The sequence below is a fragment of the Numida meleagris genome, chromosome 5, assembly GCF_002078875.1.
Source record: "Numida meleagris isolate 19003 breed g44 Domestic line chromosome 5, NumMel1.0, whole genome shotgun sequence".
NCBI classification, from domain to species: domain Eukaryota; kingdom Metazoa; phylum Chordata; class Aves; order Galliformes; family Numididae; genus Numida; species Numida meleagris.
The window spans coordinates 58,839,505-58,861,009 of NC_034413.1; the positions used below are offsets into that span (position 1 = coordinate 58,839,505).

The following is a 21,505-nucleotide window of genomic DNA, read 5'->3' on the forward strand; positions in this document are numbered from 1 at the left end:
AGGATATTATTCATTACTTTGAACATTTCAGCTCTCACTCAAGGTTTTGTAATTTCAGAAGCGCCTGCTGAGAAGTTTTTGCATGTTGGCCATGTCTGCATCTACCTTTGTATCCAAATAAACATCATCTTAGCCTCTAGGGTTGTCTGAGCGCTTGTGATGGACATTTATCAACCATGTTTCTGCATGCAAATTGAGTAGGCTGGCAGGACTGCTCAAATATCAATTCAAAAAACTTTTGAAGGGATTTCATGGGAACTGAGCATCTAAACTGATTACACACCTTTGAAAATCCTATTTAAAAACATACTTTCCTCTTCAGCCAGCCTCTAAAACCCAATCACAATGATGGGGAACAAGCTATCAGTTTTTCAATTCCAATAAATATTTCCTTCAGCGCAGCAAAATGCAATACTCTCTATGCATAACAAAATGGTATTTTAAGTAAAATACATTTTTACAAAATTGTATTTTTTCTCCACATATAACCTGAAAAATTGAGTTACTTCTAAATACTTTTAAATTAGGCATTGTAGTGAAATGTGACTGATGCATACAAAGGCTGCTCCAAAAGTAATGCCTCCTATTTTATTATTTTGGTCTACAACATCAGAGGCAGATGTTGGTGGTATGGCAGAAGAGGTTGAACCTTCCCACCTATATTCTATTACATTTTGTTACTGTGCAACAGATGGGAGCAGAGGGTCAGTCTGATAGAATGCTGTCTGACATGGAAGAGCATATGAATCAAAGGTGCATCACTAAATTCCTCCAAAACAGCACCCATTGACATTCATTGACGCTGAACATTTATGGGGACCAAACAGTGGATGTTAGCAAAGTGAAAATTGGACTGCATGGCCAACATTTTCTAGCAGTGAGGCCGTTATAGGAGCTGTGAAACAGTGGGTCACCTCTGCTAGTGCACATTTTTACAAGGATGGCATGCAGTCTCTTGTTCATTGTTGATGAAAATGCATAGGTAATGGTTGTGACTATGTTGAAAGATAGCCACAGTGTTCTGTAACTGAGAATTTGCTCTATCAAATAGCATTATTGTGCTCTCCGTATCCTTTGAATTCTCCATGGAAATAAATAGGAGGCATTTCTTTCTGAGCAACCAACACAAATTCAATTCTAAGTTCTATCCAAATCTAAGTTGGCACAAATTATGAATAAAATATCTACTTGTAAATTATAAATATGTAAATTCTGTAAATTAGTTTTTTCTTTGTTAAGAAAAATATTAAAGAACATTGGAAGAAAAAAATCTGAACAAGCGTTTACCATGCTACATAACTACCAGGAGACATGTATAAAGACAAAGAATATCTTTGCAGTAACAAAGAAGACTGAAGGCTATCTTCATTTGAAAACCACGTTTTAATGATAATCTAAAGCAATCAGTTTTTCATTTTCTTTTAAAAGTAACTTAAAGCTCCATGTGCAAAATAGTCAAGACTTCCAGGTCAGCAACTGTATTGTGATTAAAGATGTTGATTTTCATCATTTAAGCTCCTTTGAGAGTTCTTCAACTCCTTGGGGTTTAATGGTAGTTTCATTTTTATCTCTTTTATAAACAGAAGTAATGGTTTGTTTAGGGTTGTTTTTTTTTTTCCCATTTTTCTTCTTCTTTTTTATATTTTAAACTAGACTAAGATGTAAAGAGGTTTGCATTTAAAAGCTTAACTCTAAGCTACAACGTAACACCAGAATTTCTAGAACAGTTCTGACCTCAACATTTACAAAGTACAATACAAAGGCAAATCTGCTTCCGAGAAGCGTTCCCTCACTAATCATCAGTTGTGAAGACACGAGCCAATAAATAGCCCTGAATAAAATGTGAACATGCCAAATACAAGCTAATACTGGCATCCAGAATTCATTAGTAGTAGTTTGTATGACAACAAATAAAAAACTGGAAGATCCAGCACTATTGTAGTAGTTATTGCAGAAAACTTGCTTCTTTGTATTTATTTAGAACAAGTGTATGTTTGTAACTCACCCGTGCAAGACAACAAGGATAAGAAATTTCATAAGTCTCAGAAAATCTACAGAAGTAAAAAACTAAAACACAACGTGGTTTCATTCTGCCTGCCAGTTTTCTTGTGCTCACTGAAGAGAGACTTTATTCAGTCTTCATATGCTTCCTGTGCTTCAGTTTGCTTTCCCAAAACAGATCCAAACATTGAAGTCACTTAGGGGTGGGTGGAAACAGTCATTTGAAGCTGAATTATCAGGTTAATTCAGCACTAAAAAAAAAAAAGAAAATGAAAATGAAAATAAAAATAAAAATAAAAATGGACCAAAGGGCTCAACCTATGGGACTAGCTATGCTGGCAGATGACAGACTGGAAACAAGGTGAGAGAATGAAGTTTACTTGTACAGGAATGAACAAGGAGGCAGAAGAAAAGATACACATTCATTCTTACAAAGACACTCCTAACTAGAGAGTTTGGAAAAAAAGTAACTCGTTACTCAACAAAGCTATTTCAAAATATGAAAATATCCTCTAAGAACAGTTTCAATTTGAGATAAAAACTCTTACTCTTTGCACCTGTATCAACGACCAGAAGCCTTTGCTCCCTGTGGGAGGTAGGAGCCCTGTTCCCCATCTGAACAGATGTCTTTCCTGGCTGGCCAGGCCTTGCTGGTTTCAGGATGTCTGAAGCAATCTGACCTCCTGCTCCACAGTTCTCTCAGTCATGTATCCCAAGGGAAGAATGTGGCTGAGCACCTCGAAGGTGACTGTTCTGCTAGGCAGCTTTGCTCCTATCACAAACCTGCCTATCTCTTGGTAAGCACTCCTTTGGGTATTTTTCTTACACTGGGTTAATGCCTCTCACACAGAATGTGGCTTTCTATGTTCTTTTTTTTTTTGTCTCATCAGAAGACAAAGGAGAGGACAGAAGAAGGCAAGGGGGTGGGGAGGGAAAGAGAAAGAGGCAAAAAAAAAAAAGATCAAGCAAAAGTATCATTTCATCGAGAACACAATATCAGATTGTATTCCCTGAAGCAATGAGAGCAAAAGATGAGAAATCAGAGTGCTGAACTGCAAATGAAAATTTGTCTCTCAAAGGCAGAAGATACCCTATCTCACACCCTATCATTGTTTCTCTCCTGTGATTTCCCAGCCTGTTAACTGAACGTACCCTGATCCTGCTGATGCATTTTGGGCCTTTAACCAGTTATAGAATACGATCAGCATCTTCAATGCAGCTATAAATCTTATTCTATAAGAGCAATTGTGTCAGCAGATTTTTTCCCCTGTGCTAAGCTAACAAGACTATTCCCAAGTATAAAGATAGACCCATTCCCTCCAGCATCCAAAGCAATTGGTTTGCCATTTGTCTGAACACCGCCTCTGTGGCAGCTCCAGTTATCTGTTACAATCACACTGCTTCTGGAGTCTTCGCTGAAAATGGCCAGTGAGAGCATACACACACCTCTTAATGGAAATCTCCATTTAACGCATCATATATTCTATTTTCTGAACAGGAAACATCGCCGTATACTTTTTCAGATCATCTTCTTCCTATTTCAGTACCTATTTTGATGACATGAGATAGAATTTTTGCAGAAATTTCAAATGAGTGCAAGTAAATTTCATTGAAATACATAGTTTGTGTGAGAAAGAAAACTGCAATACGCACACGTCCTCTGTGAATTCCAGTTGATCTGACAGTCTTATGTGTTTTTTTCCCCAAAGAACTTTTGTGCAACACAGCAGCACATTGCAGTCACATGGTAAGTTAGCCACTTTGGCATCCTGTGCATATTGTACTTAATCTCTAGTATGATTCTTCAGTATTTTTTATTTGTTATTGTGTCCTGGCAGAGATCCTGTAGACCTACAAGGCTTGATGCCTTCCATCGGCCTCCTACAGTCCTAAACAGTCATCACTGAAAGCTACATTTGCCGAGTGAGCACAAGGTTGTATACCTGGGACCTGTTCAGCAGAGGACAGTCACGCTCCAAAAATGAGAGGTCAGAGCCTTGCACAGGCACAAGGGTGTCACATTTACTGAGATCTGCCATCACAAAAATGCTTAAGCAGCAGCAAAGCCACAAAACCTTCCTACAGCTGCCATCTTCTGCTTGAATATACAAGGTTAAAAAGGAGCCAGTGTGATTGGAGACCATACAAAGAGCCATAGGCTATTTTGCACTCCTTGGTGTACTACTGAGGTGCTCAGCTGCATATTTGGCAGTAGTCCCAAGATTTTTAACAGATGTGCAGCAGCTCATTACGTTCAGATGGCCTAAGCTGCCAGTATTCTCAAACTTTTGTTTATGTCATTCAAAGAATGCTGCCACTTGCATAAAAAGGACCTCCGGCTTGCCTGTTAATCACTGCTTTTCCAGTTTTCTGCCCAGGATATCAATACAATGCAACTCTGTTTTCAGATCAGGTACCATACATTAGGGGCAGAAGCTGCTTGAAAGGTGGAATAGACAGCCAAAGGTCCAGCATCATCTGAATTTTAACCTGCTACCAATGCAACTCTGTGGTTGCACATGCATATTTGTGCAGGATCTGGCTCATCTGTGTTCCTCGTGCACACTTCTTCTGTTTTTCTTATTCTTCACAACTGGATCCAAAGCAAAAATGCCAGTGAAAATATTTTCTTCAACCTCAGTGGACTTAATAGCAAATACTCTGGGTTTTTTTACATACCAAAGCCTTTAAAGCATTCCAGAAGTGTAGAGAGGATTGGGCATCAACAGGAATTAGATTCTTACCGGTGAATTTATATAAGTTTAAACTTTTGGTACCTGAAGGTGATTATAATGCTGTACCTACTCCCAGCCTCACATCCCTTCTTTCATATACACAGACATTTGCACGAAGGGTCATCTCTTAGACATGCTGTACATTTGGTCCATTTGTTCTCCTTTAAGCTCCACTTTCTTCCTGGTTTGTGACTGCACCGTGTCTAGTGATTTTTTGTCATTTCTTTTATTTTTTTTCCAAATTATTACTGCATTTCCTGTGCCAGAACTGAACACAGTGGATAAGCATGTATGCTGTCAAGCAATACAAAATGCATTTATGTAGGTGTACGCCAGCTCAAGATCTGCAGTAGATGTTCTGTCAGTATAACAGCAAAGATGACATTTTATAAATGATCATACATCTTTGTACAGTGCTGGAGTGCCTGGCTTAGGAGTAGGCAAGACCATGAAGCTATATAAGCAAAACTGGTACACAGGAATTGCTTGGCATACACAATTTGCCAGAAAGAAATCTGAATGGCACATTTATATAAATGGAATGAATATTTCAACACCCTGTAAAACTTTTATGAATCCCTTTATTTCTTTTCTGCCTCACTTCAACCTCATACCTTAATTCTCCACAACCATTTTTATTCCCTGTTAACTGCAGGGTACAGGATGAAGATGAAGACTTAGATGATATCAGCATAAAGAAATTCAGCCAGTAAGTCACTCTGAAGTTTTCTTCATATCATAGAAGATACAACCACAGTCTGACAGGGATGTAGTGCCCATATAGCATTTCACACACAGCAACACCAAAATCTTTTCAGCTGAAAAAAATTCAAGTTTCACTTCCAGTTTTATTTGCTGCAAGACTGTTTGGACTACACTCTTCATGGTGGAGATTAGGTCAATAAATGGTCTAAAATGGAAGAAAACTCCGTGAAAACAGAAGAGACAGTTGTTTTTGGAATTATGGCATCAAGGGCAGTTAATTTTGTTTATATGCAAGTTTCAGTTTACAGGTTCACCGGTGTGGCCAGAAAAAGGTATCTTATGTAAGTAGCATGATAGACTTAATCTAAACGGGCAGAGCTAGAATTACAGTAGTGTCACACAATGGTAACTTGTCCCACGTCACAATGAATTTACTGTCCAAATGGCTGTTAATCCTCTGAACTCCCCAGTCAAATCTTGCCTGTGTCCAGAAGAATCTCTGTACACTACAAAGTCAAATTTGACCACATCAGAAATAAACCCACAGCCACCTAAGGAACAAATACTGGATTTGTGTTTCCTCATTTGTAGACTTGTCTGCATTTTGTGCCTGAGAGCAACACTGGGCCTTTTTCTTTACTTTCATACACTTGCGTGGTCACAGGTCATACACCTGCACTACCCAGAGATAATTAAGTGGCTGAAATGCCTGGAAGTAACAGTGTTTATAAACTGCTCCCATGACAACGTGCTGCAGATGGTGTCTCAGAAGGTCATCACCATGTCTTGAAGAAAAGTGACAGAGAAAAGAACCATGCATTACCAACAATAAAGCAGCGGATAAATTATCTTTCCTCTATAAAGTCATCAGTCTAAAACAGAAATACTAGCTGCACAAGCTGCAGCACTTTCCTCAACACCTAAATAACCCGTCTTAAAAAAATATATATAAATAAATAAATTATCACATACAAAAAATACCCTTAAGTAGATGGCAGTGACATTCCTAAATAAAGCCCTACACAAACCTCCACAGAGACAAAAGGTGAGACATGAGGTTTCATAGCATCACATAGCCTTGCACTCTCAAGCTGCAGTGATCACTGTGTTGAGCTCAGCTCTAAGAAAGCTTTACCTATGGAGCTAGATGGGAGTACATCCCCATGCAGAAAGACAAGTGCTACTACTGAAAAAAAGAAATGACAGTTATACATTCCATATTACATCTTAACTCATTTCCTGCTGGATTCCTCCTAAAGTATTGACAGCACCAACAAAATCTCCTTAAGAAAATATTGGTTAAGACTTGCCACTTACTATAGGCACAGCCAAAGACCTCCACTCTCAGCCCTATGTGACCACCAACATTCCACTTCAGAGGGATGAAGCGCAAGAAGCGGGCCTTCATGGAGTGCAGGAGTTTGTGGTGAACCACGCTGTCAGCATTGCTGTTCCCTGTGAAAACCTGGAAGGACAGAGAGCCTTGGTGAGACATTTAACATTGAACCCAAAATCAAGGATGTGAACCATTTTGTTATTTTTATTCTCAAAAATTGCTTAGAATTAAAATTGATTAAATTTGATGGTTTTCTTCCAAGTTCTGTGCGTCTTATGTAGAAAGTAAGGAGGGATACAAAGTGCCTCAGCACAGTTGAGTGGACACACACAGGGTGTTGCAAAAGCAAGTTGTGGAAGGGGACATTATGGAAGATGTTGCATAATTTCTCCAAGCTCAGGATATTCCTGAGCACCACAATACAATCCTGAGCACCAACCTCTAACACACCCGCAGTCCCTTCAGCACAGCAAGGGACAGGGCTCAGCTTAGTATTTAGTGCATTCAGGTTAGCAGAAAGAGGTGGTCATGAGGCACTACAGTTGGTCAGAGATTGGCAAGAAGAGCAGGAATGATGAACACCACTGCAAACTCAGGAAGAGATGAAAGCCTGAGTCAGGACACATGAGAGTTTTGACAGTTTGCACTCAAGAGAATAAAAGCTTGCAAATGGTAATAATTTTTTTCTTGCCTGTTTGATTAATTGCCTGCAACTGCAAATCAAAATTAATGGCCCTACTCAGAATTAACACTAAACAAAAGGAAATTTTCCATTTAAATTTTTACTCAAATACAAATATTCACTTTTTCCAAAAATGTTATTAGGAATGGAATAAAACTTCTATTGTAAGGTGTTTATGTTTTACTAAGCCCAGTAAGCCATTGCTTCATTAGATCTACATTCAACAAAAAATATCCTTGAACATTTACAAGGCACAATGCCTTGAAACCTGACCATGCTTTTTTCATTTCATCTTAAAAACTCTGAAATAGCAGAAGTCTCTTTGTTTTAGCTTTATTTTCCAGTCAGTCATGACTGCAAAAGATAGCATGCATCTCAATTGCTAAAACATGCTTAGCAAGTGCCTTTCACTGCTGATATTGCTTGCCTTGAAGACCACCGATCCTACTGAAATCATCATCACAACCCCAGTTACTTTAATAAAGGGAGGAGGAACACGTGATCTGTAAAATTACTTTTATTAGGGGCTTATCAGGCCGAAAAGGGTACATAATTCTGCCACGTAATCCCAACTTGTCTCCCAAGCCTTCTCTCTTATTCCGAACTTTCTATGCACCAGATTTCGTTTTCTGCAAGCACTGGATGTTTGTTGGTTGCTGATGGTTGACTAATCTCTTTCAGATTCAGCCATATTATATGAAGGCTGCTCCAAAAGTAATGCCTCCTATTTTATTATGTTGGCCCACAGCATCAGAGACAGATGTTGGTGGTATGGCAGTAGAGGCTGAACCTTCCCACCAATATTGTGTTACATTTTATTGTCGTGTGACAGATGGCAGCAGAGGGGCAGTCTGACAAAATGGTGTCAGATATGGAAGCGCATATAAAGCAAAGGGGTGTCACTGAATTCCTCCATGTGGAAAAAAACGGCCCCCATTGACATTCATCAACACTTGCTAAATGTTTATGGAGACCAAACAGTGGATGTAGCACAGTGAGTCATTGGGTGATGTATTTCAGCGGTGGCTACAGTGACATGAAAGACAAGCCACATTCCAGACAGCCACACATAGCTGTCACACCATGAAATGCAGTCTCTTGTTCATCACTGGCAAAAATGTATAGCTAATGGGTGGTGACTACGTTGCAAAATAGAGTTTTGTAGCTGAGAATTTGCTCTTTCAAACTGTGCTTTTGTGCTCTTTGTATCTATTGTAGTTTCCATGCAAACAAATGAGAGGCCTTACTTGTGGAACAATCTGTATATAATTAAAACTTTCTGGATAGGGATACTTAATTCAGTGTTAACCACAGATGACAGTTCAGCAACAATCAGATACATTTTGGGGAGTGTCACAAGTAGCACTGCAAGATGTTCAGGGTTTACTGCTTTCTATATGGGAGCCCAATTCAAATTCCAGCAGAGATAATTTCAGTGTTTTTTTCTTCCTGTATATTTCAAGTGAAATGATCTTGTTCTTTTCAGTAATGAAACTGTCAACAGAAAATAAGTCTCACAGTTGGAGCTGTGGCAGCACTCACATTTTTATTAAGACACTCGCGGATATACAAGGTGGTCGAAGGGGAGTGTTGTTTGCACGTTTAGAAAGCTCATCTCCTGAAATCCTGTGATTATGTAAAAATTTCACCTTTCATAGGAAAAAAAAAAAAGGAGAATGGAAAAATACAAAAAAAGTTGAAGCAAAAATTTGAGTCCTTCCAGAAAAAGCTTAAAACGTAATAACCAGAATGCAAGTGAGAGGTGAAAATTAAGAGACAAAAGAAAAAGTAGATCTCAACACAGCAATACTGTGAAACAATTTCAGAGTCTGTGATTTTTTTTTTCTTCTCATAATACTCTAATACACAGAGCTATCAGTACTGCATATTGCATCATAGGCCACAAGGTAGTCATTTTCTGATTTATATGAAAAAGAAACATTCTGCAAGACCATGTTGAAAAGCACCACACCTCTAGAAATATCTAAGTAATGGCAGCTAGGTGATTTGTGCACATGGCTGTGCACTGAGCAGTGCACACTTTTCTGCTCATGAAGCCAGTGGGAATGCAGCCTGTTGACACACACATACCTCACGGTATTACGGCCCTTGTGACTGCTGTAGAATCAGAGACAGCTCACAACTAACCAAAGCTGCTGCTAAGGGCACTTTTGACATCCTCCTAACAGGACAAACCTGTAATGACTTTCCTTTTTTTGCAAAGTTCACACAAACCAGACAACCAGATGCAACGTGTGAGAGCATGATGGTGGCTCACAGGTAGCTGGTGTGTGCAGCACACTCCAGGCACCACTTGTGCGGTCAAAGGAATCTCATGCTTGTGCCAGGTATAGAATCGTAGAATCATTAAGGCTGGAAAAGACCACTAAGATCATCACCAACCATCAACACATCCCCACCATGCCCAGTAACCATGCCCCTCAGTGTCACACTTCCACATTTCTTGAACACCACCAGGGACAGTGACCCCACCATCTCCCTGGGCAGCCTGTTCCAGTGACAAACCATTCTTGCTGAGAATAAGTTTTTCCTAACACCCAACCTGAACTGCCCTAGCACAACTTAAATCCATTACCTCCTGTTCTATCACTGTTTCCTGGGAAAAGAGGACAAACCTCACCTCACTACAACCTCCTTTCAGAGATAAAACAGGGACAGCTGTACCTTATAAGCAGGCCCAGGTGCCCCTCCATAAGCTGAGGTGCCCCTCACAGGCATCTGTGCCAAGATATTTCCTTCACAGCACCTCAAGGAAGAGCCAGAGTAGCCAACATCAGGACTCCAACATAGTCAGAACCCAATCTGATGCGCACCTCCACAAGTGCCCTCCTCACGCTGAAGCTGAATTGGTAAAAAAAAACCCTTCATAAAACCAAGGTGTCCTTTACAATAGCATTTCTCAAGCTTCTCTGTGAAACTTTAGGAAAAAATAATAATCCACAGATGACCGATCAACCTGCACCTTCGGGACAGTTTTGCATGCAGCCAGCACAGCACTGCTTGTGGCTAACTGCAGGGCGTTGCTGTGTATGCCTTCAGGATTGCTTTGATTTTCACTTTCAATTCCCACTGCTCTACAGATCACCTTCCGATGTTTTATGGACCACCTGCGGGCTGGAGACCATTGACTGATTAACACCAATTGCATCAGATAGCCACTTGAAAACTCAGATCCACAGCTGACACAGAAATGATCCATCCATTAAAGAAGATGAAACAAGGATGCAGCACCAGATCTCTTAGCCCTGGTGGTTCAGATATTGATTAACAATAAACTTATTGGTGAACATGACAGAAATACCTCTTCTTGAGAAACAGGCTCTATTACAACCTGTTGCTGACAGGGTTTAATTCACAGAAATAAGACGGCAAACTAGCAGAGGAAACAAAGCACTCACATGGCATTTCCCAAACGATGCAGATGCTCTGGGAGGAAGCATAACACTGAAATCTGTGGTTTCTCAAGAGCCCTGTAAACTCAGCAGACTGAGGATTTACCTGGGATATTCTGCTTCTGGAATTATACAAGGCTTACAAATCAAAAAACTCCATTAGCACCAAATATTGCTACCAGCCTCCTGAAGGCGCGGTGCTGCCCTTTCCCTAGCGCTAGCAGCTGTAAGGTTAACAGCTTGCCATGAGCTGGGCTGCACCTTGGACCAAGCTTGTTTTATGGTGCCTGGCTGCATGGTGCCCCACTGTGGCACCGCAGTAATATTTTATGTGTTTTTTTTATGAGCCAGCAGAGGCAGGTCCCACTTGCATGAAGAGGTGACATAGGAACAGCTGCTATGGTTTGGAGCAGGGTCTAGCCAGGCCATTGCTTGCTTTGTGAGTTATGTTGAAAGGGAGTAATAGAGAATTCCAATTTAGTTCTGCATTAGGAATGAAAAAAAAATAAGGAAAATTTCAAAAGATGTTCTATTCAAAAAAACACCAGTGATACCTGGAATATAAATGTGTAACTCCCACAGGAAAAAATGGAAACAATGCAAATGATTTTTTTTTTTTTAAATACATTTCCATTCAAAGGGATCCCAAAAGCTGTTTAAGGGCTGCTCAAGAAAATGTCATGCAACTGTGATGAAATGCTACAGTTGTTTAATAACCTTGCAAACATTTATTTCTCTACTTGATGTATTAATTCAGATCTATACCAGATCATACCAGTCAAGGATATGATGTGCTCAACTTTAGATTGCACTTTGACTAAACTCTCTTAGACTTGTCTCCAGGTGAAGATAGACAAGTGCAAATTTGGTGCAAGAAAGTTTTCTGCTCATGAAAGACTAATCAATTCAAAAGATAGCATCAGACTCAGGACTTTATCCCAGTCTCCCTGCACACAAACTCTGCACACCAAACAGCATCTTATTTACAGAAGTGCAGAAGGTGGCTCCCATAATGACTCCTCTGAATATATTTTGCTCTCCCACTTTGTTAGGCAGGTAATGGGACAGGTTCAAAATCCATATGCAGGCAGCAACATAGGCACAATCAGCCCTGAATAGTGATCAGGCAGACCTGAGGTTAACTACCTTCTAGGGAAGATAATTTTAGGATGCATTGAGTACTCTCATTTCTGCCAAAGTCACTCCGATGAACAGAGCTGAGGAAAAAAAAAAAAAAAACAACAAAAAAACAGATTATGAATGTGCAGAGGGCACATAACACAGATGCTGGCAATTTACAACATTTCGATCTTCACTAAAAGAGAATACAAGCACAGAAAAGAACACTCCACCTTCAAATCTCACCCATGAAATCACAGTATGATTCCTCCCCTGTCTAAAGAAATAAGGACAGGAGCATACTTAATTCAAGATATCCAGCAGCTTAGTGAAGGAACCAAAGTGAGATAAAAAGCAGCCAAGCCTGTCATAAATCCCAGAAATGCAACACAAAGTAAAATAATGCCATTCTCCCTTTTAAAGTTTCTTTCTGGAATGGGAAAGATCACAACCTGGAAGGAGTTAGCACTGTGACACAGAACATTCTGTATTCTATTCCTCGCAGGACTTCCTCTAATATTTGATTGCACATGCACTTTAAGGGAAACACGAATTTCCAAGTAAGAAACAAGGAAATTTGAAAAAGGAAGGAGAAAACATTGCCTTGCTTTCTACATTTTCCACACAGAAATAAGCTCTGAGTTACAGATAGCTTTCATCTTTTCAAGAGGCAACAGCATTTCAATTCTGCTCAAATCAGTGCTACCTGGGATGTAACTGCGGTACTACTGAGTGTGGAAAATTAAATCCAGTTTTTTGCAGAACCTGAAACCAGGCTATGGTAACAGTTGTTCATCTCTACCTGTACGCATGGAAAAAGACTGAATGGTACAATGACAAGGACAAATTAAAGCCACAAATGCACCATATGGAAACTCAGCAGCTTCTGATTTTAATGTGATGCTACAGTATTTTCACAGAACAATTATATTGCATCAGTGCCTGCTAGCAACACCTAGGGTCTGGACAGGTTTGTGGTAGCTAATGTGACTTTCTATGGCAATTAAAATTAAAAAATCCATTATGTTTCTACTGCAAAATGAAAGCAATCGTCAGTTTTGGCAAGACTTAAAAATTTCATTTTCACAGCCCAGCCCCTTAAGAGCATAGTCACAGATGTAAGAAAAAAGAGAGAGAAGAATGTGAAAGCAAAAAATACAACGTTCAAAGTCAAGTGTTCTTTGTATAATTCACCTTTTCTACATACCATGCATTTCAACAGTGAAAAATGTTGCTTTGCTAATGTAATGGAAAAAGCCTTGCCCTGCACATCAAGCCAGAACTCTTAATACCTATATCAATCATGATAAATATGCACTGAAATGGCTTTGCTGTTGTCTCAATCACCCTGTGTCCAGGCTGGGAGCCACAAAAAGCTCCAACTCATTTGGAAAGCCAGTTAAAGCAGCCCTCCAGGATGGGGTTCATAGCAGGACCTGGCCCCAGGGAGTTGCTCTCCTTCAGCCTTAAAAAATTATTTTGCTATTAGTGAGGGCCACACCGTGGGGAAAAGCAAAAGACAACAAAAATGGTTGCTTGGCCCTAGAGACCTGCATTCTAGGTCTTTGCAATCAACTATAAAGCAGCCATTTGGCACATGGAATACAAACCTATGTATTTTATTTTATATTTTCTTTCTGAATAAAATGGTAACTTTTCTTTCAGAAAACCCAACACAAATAATCTCTAAAACAGAAGTCGAAATTTGCCTGCGTTGGAGAGTCAGTAGAAGCTTTGTCCATTGGTTTGAGGCTTCAAGCTGAGCCCAAGAGAACCATCTGCAAGCCTGGTCCAGAGGCTGGAGGCCACAGGGGGAGTCAGGAGGAGTGGATGCATCCTTTTACCACATCACTCATCCCCAACCATCTCTTTCTACTTCACATCCCTCTTTCCTGTTAATGCACCATGGTCTATGGGACAAACAAGGCTCATGACTCCAGACTAAAGCCTGTCACATCCCCATAAAGAGCTGCCTACATGCTGCTTATATTTTCTTTTCTTCTTTTCTAATAGCACCTCCCTTTTTCTCTTTAAAACACTCACCCTTGACAAGGACCTCAGAAGCAATATCCCCAGGCACACTATGTGAGCTGCTACTGAGGAGGAACACATCGGAAAAAATAAGGGACACCTGTCAAAACTATTCTCACACAAGAGAATAGCTGAGATGACAGTGGTCTGGGGAAGAGAAGAAACAATAAAGTAGCATGTTCATACTACTTCATGCTGAAGAAGTGGGAAGGCTGTTTGCCTCCTGTCTGCCCCATTATGCTGAGCACATACCTTCTTCTCCGGTTACTTTCCAAATACATGAACAAATATTGTTAACAATATCATTAGCCTCTGATGACTGCCCAAAACAAACCATACTTACATTAAGGATGCTGTTTGTTATCCTTGTGCTAAGAATGAATAGAACTGCTCACAGATTTTCCAATTATAAGGACATAGATTTTAGAATGGAAAACACTTTTTAAGAGAAAATACTTTAAAACAGTCTTTAAAGAGTATCCATTGACATAATCTACTTCTGTTTTTTTTTTTTTTGTTTTTTTTTACAAGAGTCCGTATCAATCCAGAAAACATCCGTTTAATGATGGTGACATTAAAAACATGACACTTCCTAGGTCCTTCCAGGATAATAAAACCTTTCTACTTAGACCAAAGAAAATGAAACAAAATCCTGCAAAACATTTGTACTTTGTGGATTCTATTTGCTTGGTTTTGCTTTGATTAACGCCTAGCAAATTCTAGTTTGTTTTATTCTCCTTGTAGCCAGCAGTACCTGTCAAAATGCTGGATATGTATGCTGGAATGGACAGTATGATTTTAAAAACATGTTGAATTATTCACATTGTTTAGGTACCAAAATAAATTTTATTTACTAATTAGTTTTTTTTTTTTTGCTGTTTTTTTTTCCAATTTTTTTTGTTTGTTTTTGTAAATAACTTAGTAAACAAAACAGAGATAGGAAGGTATCCAGGTATTTGACCGTAATTATCCATGCTATTTACTGTTTCCATCCGACACGGTATAGTTTTTGTTGGTGTCAATCAGCCACAGAGCTTTCCCAACAGACAGCTGGAAACAGTGATCATTTTGAGTTAAATCAACTGTCTTCAGGATTATAAAATTGTTTCTTTACTTCTCTGTTTACTCCTGCAGACATAGCCTAAATACCTTATCCACTTGAAGCTGAGTAGTCTGCCCTTCTTCAGAGTACTGGACCAACCGCAATTTCCTTACCCTACTGAGACACTTTCTGTCAAGAAATGCGATACTGCATCTCACCTACAGTTGCATTTCAGTGATGGAGAATTGATCCCCAGCTTCAGTTTTTAGGATCATCTCTGTCTTTAGAGCACTTAGAGGTGAAACTATTATTGCTGTTATTATTATCATAGCTACTACATAAATTAATAATAATGGAAACAAGAAGAAGCAAAATTAAACACTTAAATTACACGTCTAAGCTAAAAGTCAGCAGCTAATTCCTGTTTCTGCTCAGCCTCTGCACTTTATTTTAAAGGCAATCCCACATATAGTTAGCATTTTATGCCGTATCACAGCAAAGGATAAATATTTCCCCAATACCTTGACTAGATTAACCACAGCCAACAGACTGAAACTGCTCTTTCTCTGCTAAAGTTAATCACAGATTTCAGCTGTTCTTTTGCATAAATCTCATGAAGACCTTCATGGTTTGTATTAAATTAGTAGGATTAACAATGCAGCGAATATGTTTATATCTAGCAGTGTTGGAGAACTCTGGGAACCTTCTCTGTACTTAGCTTCATCAAAGTGCATTTAAACAGAGACATGGTATTTCTCTGGTTGTACTTTGCCAGACAGATCCAACGAGATGACACCAGAAAGGTGTTAGTTATTGCATGCAACACTGACCTCAGATGAATATTGTGCTTCATTATCTTACATTACGCTCTGTTACAGAGTCTGACGGCAGATTAATTTGGATCAGTAAAGTAACATCCTGTGGAAAAGGACAAACAGGTAGCCCTCATTTTCTCCAGTGTTTTACAATGCACTGAAATGCACAAGCATACATATATTTCAGGCATACACTGCCTTCTGCTTTTTCCTCACTTGAATAGCAAAAAGTCCATATTTCAGCCAAGATAACGGGTCAGTGTCTCAAAAGGGCTCTGTAACTGACCTCACTGAGCTGCTACTTCAGATCTCCTCTCAGGACAGCCGTCATCATGAACAAAGTAAACAAATGTAAGGTTGCTAATAATATTAACAATAGCAACTGTTCATAATGCTTCTTATGTTCTACTTGAAAAGCATAATGTAGTTGCAAATTAGGAAAAACTCAGACTTTTGCACATGTATTTCTCTAAACTTCTTAACTAAGCCTCTCTAAACTGTAAATTCTGCTGTGTCAGTAGACCAGAGTTGTATCCTGCATTGGAATAAATCATTACAGCATCCTTCACAGTAGCAAAACCATGTTCATGTACACTGATGGTAGTTTTGGCAAGGTGAATTACATAGGTTACTTCCTCACCACAGGAGGGTTAAGTCTAATTGACACAGCTTCCTCCTACAAAGCCATTAATGTAATGTTTGTTGAATCCTACATTTGAGACTTTATTATTCCAGTTTCACATTGGGATTCATCATTGAACCACATTAAATTAATCTCTAGGACACTAAAGCAACTTAAAGAAACCACTTCACTTCCTCCTGAAATATAATAAGATGAGCTTTTGCAACATCTCTGCGGGCATATGTATGATATCTTTCAAATGCACATTTGCTCATTAAGTTTCAACCACATATTTTATTAGGCGAACCACACCAAAAATCCTCAGCAGTAGGATCTGAAGATCATGACATTCTCTCAGCTGCAGCACATAAAAAGGAACTTTATATTAGTGATCTAAGGAGGAGGTAGCCTGGCATTCTGACTCTGAAGCGTAAATTTTGCCAGCATACGCAAAAAGCCCGTAACTGTTGTTATGGCAGTGCATTAAATCAAGTCATGATGCATTAGGCAGGTCCAAGATCAGAATAGGCCATAAATAAAAAGTGCTCCATAACTTTTATTTCTGAAAATGGAAAGAGGAGAAGAACTGCTCGGTGAATTGGAAATTTCAGGACATATTGAAAACATATTTCAAAAGTGAGCACAATCACTATGTTGCTGAATGTATGGGAAGGAATTTGGAATATATTTCTTGCAACAGATATCTGTAAGTATGCAAACCAGAGTGCATTATACTGGACTGCCCGTAAGACCTTCAAAATGAGCTGTGTTCTTGTCCTTTTACCAAGGAGAATCATCATAGAGAAACTAAGTTTTACATACTTAACAGCAAGATATGCAATGCAGACTTACAAAAAAAAAAAAAAAAAGAGCAGTTTATAACCAATAGGGTGGCCTATACAAACAGTGAACGACGACTGCTGGGCATCCTCATCTGCTAAATACCTCCAGTTAAGTAAGAGTCAGCAAGAGCAAGGTGTGGAAATATGTCTTGGCCTCACACAGTTTTAGAAATGTGAGAATATTAAGAAAATCATTTTGTTCTATATGGACTAACAGCCCAAAATTCATCTCAATGGATATGTTTAAGGAAATCAAATCAGAGCTATGGCTTAACTGAAGGAAAATGTAGAATTATATTCTAAAACACAAATATAATGTCAATTCTGTTGATATAATGTGACTTAATACTATTTGAGGAGTTCTCTTTCCCAGTTACGAAATATCTCCACTGCAATTCTTGTAAGCTGCCCTTTCTCCCCTCACTTCCACAGAGTTTTTCTTTAAGCAACAGCCAGGCAAACAGGAGGAGTGTCTCGACAATATTTTCCATTTAAATATAGAAAATTAGATGGGAGGTGGGGACATATGTGAAAACAATAACTACTTGACAATTCTTTCTCCTGAGGTGAGAAATCTAATACACATGACTTTTTTTATTCCTTGTTAATTTCCTGATCATGGATGAGATCCAGGAGTTGGATCTGTGAAAGAGCTTATTTAGAGCAAGAAATAGAATTACTCAACATTTTCTGAAAATACTGAGGAAGGCCTTGCTTAACTTTTTTTTTTTTTTTACTGAAAGCAGTGTGAGATACTCTTTGAAAAGTAACAAAGAAAGGGAGAAAGGAGTAAGTGTTTTAGAAAATGCAACCTATTAGAAAAATTAACCTATTACAGGATTGTGTTTCAGAACTTATTTATATTGTAAACCCTTTACAATAAGTTGTAGTGTTCATTGTTCAGTCTTCAGCAAAGTTGACCTCTTCTGTCAAGAAGTTTGACTTCTGCCAAACAGAAGACGTGTGTGAAAATACACAAATTTAACGCCTAAACAAGAAGGAGATTGCTCAATCCTCAAGTGAATCTGCTTCAACAATATGGTCATATGCACATTTGAACTTCTCAAGTTTCAGCAGTACCGCATTAGTGAACACTTGAAAGTAACTGGTACCCATGCTGAGAAAACACAGAGTCATGACAATCGTTATTTAGAACTTACTATGTTAAGAGATGACAGCTACAAGTACATGCAGTGATTCTGCAGGCTCACAGATTTTTACTATTAGATATCCTCAGTCTCAGATTAGCACTCTCAGAGAGTCGTATTCCATTCTATCTTGGACTTTATATAAATTACTGAATAATTATTTCATATATATTCCTTATCCTTGATTATGGAACAGGACAGTAATAGACAAAATGCACACAGAGCACAATAAAACATGGCCTCAAGAGAGTTCCAATAAGCATAGCATGTCAATATAGGTCACTAGAGTTCTGCCAAAAATATGTATGCTGATTCTAGAAGTCTAAAATAACCTGGGTGAAAGCCCCATTTATTTAACAGTACAGATCAGCAGATAACCAGGAACTTGGTGAGAAGTAGAACTTGAAGGAGGCAGGGTACAAACAACACAAGGATGGAATAGGAAGCATGGTAAAAGAGGGGTGTTACACTTTAAAGAATGACTAGAACCAAGTAAGGCCAATGAGCTACTACTGACTGTCCAAAAATCTCTATGAAATTTAATATAAAATTACTCCATTGTTGTTGGTGGTGTCTATCCTATCAAGCAACTTCATTACCAGAGAAATACTACATGGCAAATGCAGCACCAATTTTTTAAGGGCTTTATGAAATGTCTTGGTATCCACACACAAATGAATCTATAAATCAGTTAAAAAAGCTTTAAAAATCAGAAAAAAATCACAGAAACCAAGCTGACATATTACAAAAGAGAGTGTGCCTTCATGAGCTAGTAATTTATTAAAGAATTGGAAAGGGTGGGAAGAAAATTATCCGTGGATACCAGGAGGATCCAATGATATTTCTTAAATTCATAAGTAAATTGGAAAAAACAAACAAACAAACAAAAAAAAACAGGGAATATAGAGAAATGAAGAAATTTTATGATAACATGAAATTTGATGGGTTGTAAAAATAAAGACTGACTGTGAAAAGCTACCTGAGCAAGGATCTGATGATACTGAAAGACTAGGCAGTAAAATGGAAAGTGAATTCAGTGTTAACTAACGTAAAGCACTACAGCACACACACAAAATCATCTTCATGAAACACATTCCAAAGTAGACTGCATATTTGTTACTGCCATTCAAGAGCCTTGAAGCCTTATAAACTGCATCAGTTCTAGATTCAAATGTGGCAAAAAAAAATTCAATGAGTTTATTAGAAACGGTAAGAAAAAAAAACAGAAAAAGCAAATCAGGAAGTATTGATATCTATATCTTTTTATACATTGAACAACTATGTGACTGCAACTTGGAAACAAAATTTTCATCCTTCAATCTAAAAAAAAAAAAAAAAAGCATTCTAAAAAAAGGAAATGGAAACCAGGTTAGCAATGGTATGATATGTCTTCAGACAAAACAGGGTTTTTCAGCCTGAAGAAATTGTCTGAAGTAGGATACAACACTGTGTTTAAAAAAAAAATAAGAAATGAGTGAAAAACATAATAGGAGATTGGGGAAATATTATCAATGTTTATTAGCACTTTAAAATTAAACAAATAACATTTTCAGACAACTTGTGGACCTGGCACCTTTGGCTGTCTTGATATTTCTGACAGTCTTTTTTAGTCATACTTTTACGTTTGTCAATATTAAGTGTCAAACCTACTGCTAATAATTTTAGAGAATTGGTGAAGAGATGAGCAAAGAAAAAAAAGACAACAGAAACTAAAATAACTAATAAAATACGTGTTTAGATACAGATGGGTATATAGATTCACAATTATTCTGAGTCTCAGGGGGTATTTACTGAGAAGCAAAAGTGCTGATCAACTTCTACTCTACTCCTTTTCCCTCAGTGAAGAGGATTAAGAAAAGTTCTTATTTGGAGTTGGTGATATCTCATAGGAAATTTTGGGCTTCAGTAAAAAGTTACTTTTATTTCTGGAATATTTATTCATTGGCTTATTTTCCAACAACCATACTGCACAGAACAATTCTAAAACAAACAATAAAAAAAGTAATTTGATTTCAAACTTTCTCTTTGAAAAAAGGTACTGAAAATGTTCTTTTCCCCTAGGAAAAAAAAAATGGTACTGACACATGTAGTTTTTCAAAGGGAAAATTTCTCCATAAATTGACTAGCCAGAACCCAGAATTATAACTTCAACGTTATTTGAAAACCAAATACTGAGTTTGTACCATAAGTCCATTAGTTTCCTTCCATTCCTGCATAGCTGACCATCTTTACAAATTATATTATGTTTATGAAGCTTTAATAGCTCTACGGATATTCACACTGCTGAAGAAAACAGCTCCTTTTAATGGTGCCCTAATTTCCCTGAATATATTCATTATTTCAAAGGGATATTTCTGCCTCAAATTCGTTCAGAGAAGTAGAGATATTAAACAATCAAGCAGAAATATATTATTTGAATATTTTTTATGGCTTTTACAAAGAAATCTTATGTTTTGACTAGTTCTTAAGGTTTTATTATGCTCCCCCAAGGAGCAGTTGAATGGGAGATATAAGATCAATAATCTTAACATTTTGGTTTTCTAGGCAGGAATCTATGGGCACCCTACATATTGCCCAATTTACAAGTGGATAAATTTTGTTTGCCAGCAGTTGCCACTGACTCAATTGATGCTTCCAAGTCCTACCAAGCTACAAATGCAGCCCCTTTAATGCATCTAATTTATGTCACTGTTCTGCCATGGATTAGACAGGGCAAAACAAGCCCAGCTGCAACCCAGCAACGATGAACCCTTATTTATGTTCCCCTCTACCACCAAGTCAAAAGGCTTTACAGCAGCCACAGATAAGTACCACATTCAGCAGCTCAGGAGGATTTGCTGCTCACATGCTGACATTCTCCAAGGTTTGCAGTCCAAAGTGATATTTCCAGTTCCAAATACAAACAGATGGAGAGGGACACAGGGAAAAAACACTCTGGTGTCCAATCCTGACAGGTATCAGCCACCCATTCCTCTGCAAAGAGCAGAACTCAGAAAAGCCATGATGCAGCCATG

At 38.4% G+C, this 21,505-nt stretch overlaps 1 protein-coding gene across 3 annotated transcripts in view; it reads right to left on the minus strand.

Moving 5' to 3' along the window:
• CNTNAP5 (contactin associated protein like 5) overlaps positions 1 to 21,505 on the minus strand; it is a 274,310-nt gene that overhangs the window by 151,673 nt on the left and 101,132 nt on the right. For all 3 annotated transcript variants that reach the window (XM_021397542.1, XM_021397543.1, XM_021397544.1), the window contains exon 5: positions 6,759 to 6,906. In XM_021397542.1, the coding sequence (XP_021253217.1) occupies positions 6,759 to 6,906 (148 nt within the window). The remainder of the gene's footprint in view (positions 1 to 6,758; positions 6,907 to 21,505) is intronic.